This window comes from Cystoisospora suis (genome assembly GCF_002600585.1).
Source record: "Cystoisospora suis strain Wien I chromosome Unknown contig_3765, whole genome shotgun sequence".
Lineage (NCBI taxonomy): Eukaryota > Apicomplexa > Conoidasida > Eucoccidiorida > Sarcocystidae > Cystoisospora > Cystoisospora suis.
In genome coordinates, this window is record NW_027156560.1 from 1 (window position 1) to 4,660 (window position 4,660).

A 4,660-nucleotide genomic window follows, 5' to 3' on the forward strand; every position below is an offset into this window, starting at 1 on the left:
AGAAGAAGAAGAGGAAGGAGACAACTCTGTTAGAGAAACTCCGTCCAACAATGGATGATCTCTTATAGACAGAAAGGACAAGATCGATCTTCTTTACAGATATGAAAAAGAAAGTGAGGAAAGAGACGAAGGGGATTGACGAAGTTACTTGGCACATCATGAACAGAAGAAGCAAAAAGACGAGAGAGAAAGAAAGAAAGAAAGATGAAGGGAGATTAAGAGAAAGATGAGAGGATGCATATAGCCCGACAGAGAAATGGATAGATAGATTGAAGAGAGACAAATAGATAGATAGATAGATCAAAGGAGATAGATAGATACATTAAAGATGAGAAGACATGTCAAAGAGCCACCACCTCACTGATCTCCTTGTCAGGTGTATATACACCTGAGAATGAGGTAAGTACTTTGATGGAGAAAGAAAGGAAGAAAGTCTATAAGCCACTCCCCTTACCAAACTGAACAGACCCACACTTTCAATATACACAGAAATAAGGTACGTGTATACATCTCGAAAGATACAGAAACAGACATGTATACCTATATATATATATATATATATATGTCCGGAAAGAAGCGACATATGAAGAGGAAAGAGAGGCAAGAGTTGACCTCCTTTGCCTGTCGCGGTAGATAGGTATGAACGAAAGAAACGAGACAGAGAGGGAAGGAAAATCCTCTGGATGCCCTGCACATGAGGCGCCGTATGACTGACTACACGTAACCATCTATCCGTCTACCTATCTACCTATCTTTCACCTAGCTATCTACACGTAGATCTCTCTCTCGATATATATGTATATATATATGTATATGTATGTATATATATATCGATGCATCTCACTATCTGTACCTCTACATGTCTACATGCTTGCACCTCTCTCCACAATATGAAGAGAAGAATTGTGGGGAATGATAAGAAAGAAACAGAGAGGACGACGAACGAAAGAAAGAATGCCTAGAGATATGAGAAGACGGTGTACATACAGCAGATGGATTGTATTTCTTTTGTGAATGATGATGCCGATGTTTATTGTGGCTTCCTTTCTTGTCTTTGGATGAAGTAGAAAGCTTTTCTCCTCCTCCTCCTCCTTCTTCTTCTTCTTCCTCTTGTTCGCCTCCTCCATGACGATGGCATTTGAGTATCGACTTCAAGAAAGAGCATCGAGATGAGGTAGAAGAAGAGAAAAAGCCCCAGAAGGCATAAGCCAGTCCAACAGAAAGAACGACAGACCACAGCCAAAACAACATTGTGAACAAGGAAGAAAGAAAGAAAAGAAGAGGAAGAAAGAAGATGATGAGGGGGATAGATGAAGAGAAAGGAAAGAGAGAGAGGAAGAAATGAGCTTGGAGACGATACAGAAAGACTAGAGGAAAGAAGGCAAGGAGATAGATTAAGAGTAAAGAAAACAAAGGAAAACGAGCGAAAGAGAAAGACGACAAGATTCAAATCTTTGAAAGAGAGAAGGAATGATGTAGACAGGGCAAAGGAAGAAGAGGAGAGTGAAGAGAGAAAGAAAAGAAGCAAGTAAAGATGAAAAGATTGACAGTTCGTTACTATAGTGAAAGGGGAAGACAGAGATGTCTCTTTTCTTCAAATCGCCGACAAATGAGAGAGTCAAAAGATAGCACCGATAAAACACTCTCCTTAGAGAAGCAAAAAGATACGTAGGAGGTCGTTTGTGGAGTGTATATACACCTCAATCTTTTCCTCACAAAGAACTCTTGACATCCATGACAGCCAAATCATAAGAAAAAAAGAACACCCTAATCTCCCAGGTGAAAAAGGTCTCTATTAAATGCGTTCTTTCTTCAGAATTCTCCACGAAGGCAAAGGACGCAAAACAAGGATAGATCGAAAGAGAAAAAGAAGAAAGAAAGAGAAGAGAAACCAAAGGTAAACAAAAAAGAGAAGAACAGAAAAGAAATCGAGCGAGCCCGGAAGAAGCTTCTTACGGAAAGAAAGAAAGAAAGAAGCAGAAGCGCAATCGACGTCTTCTCGGTAAAAAGCTGGGGGGTACGCGTGAAGAGTCAAGAGCGAAGTCCTCGAGGTCTTTCGAAATCCGTCGACAAAGAAGGAGGAAAAGAAAGAGAGAGAAACATAAAAGTTAGGCAGGAGATGCGGAGGCGTGTGTAGCTCAGACAATGAAAGAGGAAAGGTCTTAAAAACGACCCGAAGAAGGAGATAAAGAAATCTTATCCTCACTCCTCATCCAAGTCGTCCGTCCTCCATATCGTCCTCTCTCTCTGCTTTTTCTTTTTTTCCCAGCGAAAAAATCACGTCGTTGCATGCGTTTGTTCCGGATGGAGTGATGTGTTCAGGTGTATGTACACCTCGGGAGCTCAAGAAGAGAGCTTCTCAGGAAGAAGAGAAAGAAAGAGAAGAAGACGTGAAAAGCGACACCAAAGAGAAAGACACAGGGGGTCGTTGATAATTAATAGAACGCAAGAAAGGCTGTTATGCTGACTCGACTGGGTGTAGTGTCTGTACACCGGACTATTACTTCTCTGTAAACATGGATTTCTTTCTATGAACTCTTTCATCTCGTTACCTTTTCTTACCATCTTCATTTTTGCTTAGCTTTTCTCTTCTTTCTCTTGGTGACTAGCAACTTCTTTTTTTTCGATCCACGGTCCTTCTGCTGCCGTTTTGTCTCCGACCTTTCTAGGGTGTATGTACACCCGAAGTCTCCCTGAAGAAGAAGGAAGAAGAGGTAGCCAGCATACGCATGTCCAAAGGACTCAGGCAGATCTTTTTCTTTTCTTTTTCGTCTTAAAATATCTGATCAGAAAACGTCCTCTTTGTCTTTCCGTCTTCACAGATCAAAACCTCGTTTTCCCAGTCGGTACTTACACCTCGACTCAGGTGTACATACACCTGAATTTCTGTATGCATTGATATATACATATATATATATAGTGCCGTTTCCTCTTTTTTTACTCTAAGGACGATAACTTTTAGGAAAACTTCGTGGTGATTGCTGAGAGATTTTTCTTTACTTTTTTTCTCTGCATATGAAGATCTTGTGAGATCTAGAAGGCGCCTCGCACTTTCTGACATTTAGGATCTTGTTGCATGAGCTTCTTTTCAACATAATAACGAAGAAAGAAGGACACACAGAGACTTCCAGATTCCTTCCTTTTTCTTTCCTACCAGGGATTTCTTCCTTCCACTTCCAGAATAATGGCTTCTATTGAGAAAGACTCCTTACAGTCTTCTTCTTCTGCTTCTTCTTCTTTTCTTTTTCCCCCTTTCTTTCCTATCGTCCGTCAAGGTGAGAAAAGGTTGTTTCGAGAAGGGAGAGTTACAAACCCGGAGACGAAGGAGAAACCAGAAGAAAATATGAAGGCACTTTTCATGAAGAAAGAAAAAAGACGTCGAAAAGAAAGGTGCTTTTCTTTCTTCCTTCATCTCTTCTCTAGTTGACGAAAAGCGGTGTACAGACACCTCAGCTCATGCCTTCTTGTTTTTTTCTCCCTCCTTCTCACGTTTGCAGTCCCCTCTTTGCAATTTTTCCTTTCTTTGTCTTCTGTAGTCGTGCTTGCAAGCAAAAATTCATGAAGAGGAGAATTCTGTTCGAAATAGATCGTCTTTTCTTTAGATAGGTTTTCCGAGCATACCTGCATTTCATTCATGTGGGGTGTACATACACCAGACCTCTCTCGGCAGAGGGGGACTCTAGGTGTATGTACACCTTGGACAACAAGGAAGGATTTGTCGGTCATTTTCTTCTCTCTTTCTCAGCAAGTCAACCCTTTCTCGTTTCACATCCTTTGTCTGCTGAAGAAGATAAGAAGAGTCAGCTATTGCTTCTCTCCCTTCCTTTCTGCTCTTTTTTCTCCCTTTTCTTTTTCGCAGAATGCCAAGAGGTCGCTTCGACTTTTTTCAAGTGTATAGACACCGAAGCAGTGGTTGGAGACCGACAGAAAACAAGAGACAATCTTCTTCGTCAATGCTCTAAAGCACGTGATGTAAGCTAAGTTAGAGAAGGAGACAGAAAGCAACTCTCCTTTCTCTTTTTATTCTTTTCCTTATTTCTCTCTTCTTTGTAACACCGTCTCTTTTTTAGAGATGATATCTATCTCTCTCTCGTCTGATCTAGCTACTTCTCTCTCTAAAGAAACTTATGTATTGTATATCACGCTCTTTTCTCTATCTGCCTAGACACGTGACCTCCATCCATCTCTCTAGCTTATTCAAATGTATACATCTATATATATCTATAACCGTATATGTCTATTGCATCCTCTATATGTATGAATATGTATGAATTTGTATGAATATGTATGTATGTCTGTCTGTATGTATGTCTGTATGTATGTATGTGTAAAGGGATGAAAGTAAGACGGGTCAGCGGCAACTCCAACTGCCTTCTCGTTCTTTCCTTCTTTCTCTTTCATTCTTTCTATCTCTCTTCAATCTATCCTTTCCTTTCTTATCTCATTTTTGTATTTTATCGTACATATATAGAGAATGGAATGGACAGATACAGATATACATGTGTATATCTATATATATATATATGTATATATATGTATGTATACATGTCTCTCTCTCTCTCTCTCTCTATATATATATATGTATACATGTCTATGTATATATATGTATGTATACATGTCTCTCTCTCTCTATATATATATGTATACATGTCTATGTATA

At 39.7% G+C, this 4,660-nt stretch overlaps 2 protein-coding genes across 2 annotated transcripts; one reads left to right on the forward strand and one right to left on the reverse strand.

Annotated features, from left to right (window-relative positions):
- Positions 1–985: 985 nt before the first annotated feature.
- Positions 986–2,174, reverse strand: CSUI_007230 (uncharacterized protein; the record flags this gene model as incomplete). Its single annotated transcript, XM_068067380.1, has 1 exon — positions 986–2,174. A coding segment is annotated over exon 1 (264 nt), but the record flags the coding sequence as incomplete, so codon positions are not given.
- Positions 2,175–2,369: 195 nt separating this feature from the next.
- On the forward strand, positions 2,370–3,972 carry CSUI_007231 (uncharacterized protein). Its single transcript, XM_068067381.1, has 2 exons — positions 2,370–3,275; positions 3,860–3,972. Exon 1 carries the CDS (start codon positions 2,675–2,677, stop codon positions 2,897–2,899), a length of 225 nt encoding a protein of 74 aa, XP_067920644.1. The 5' UTR covers positions 2,370–2,674; the 3' UTR covers positions 2,900–3,275; positions 3,860–3,972.
- The last annotated feature ends 688 nt before the right edge of the window (positions 3,973–4,660 follow it).

Coding starts and splice junctions, on each gene's coding strand:
- CSUI_007231 (XM_068067381.1), top strand. CDS start 2,675: ATGTACACCCGAAGTCTCCCTGAAGAAGAAGGAAGAAGAGGTAGCCAG.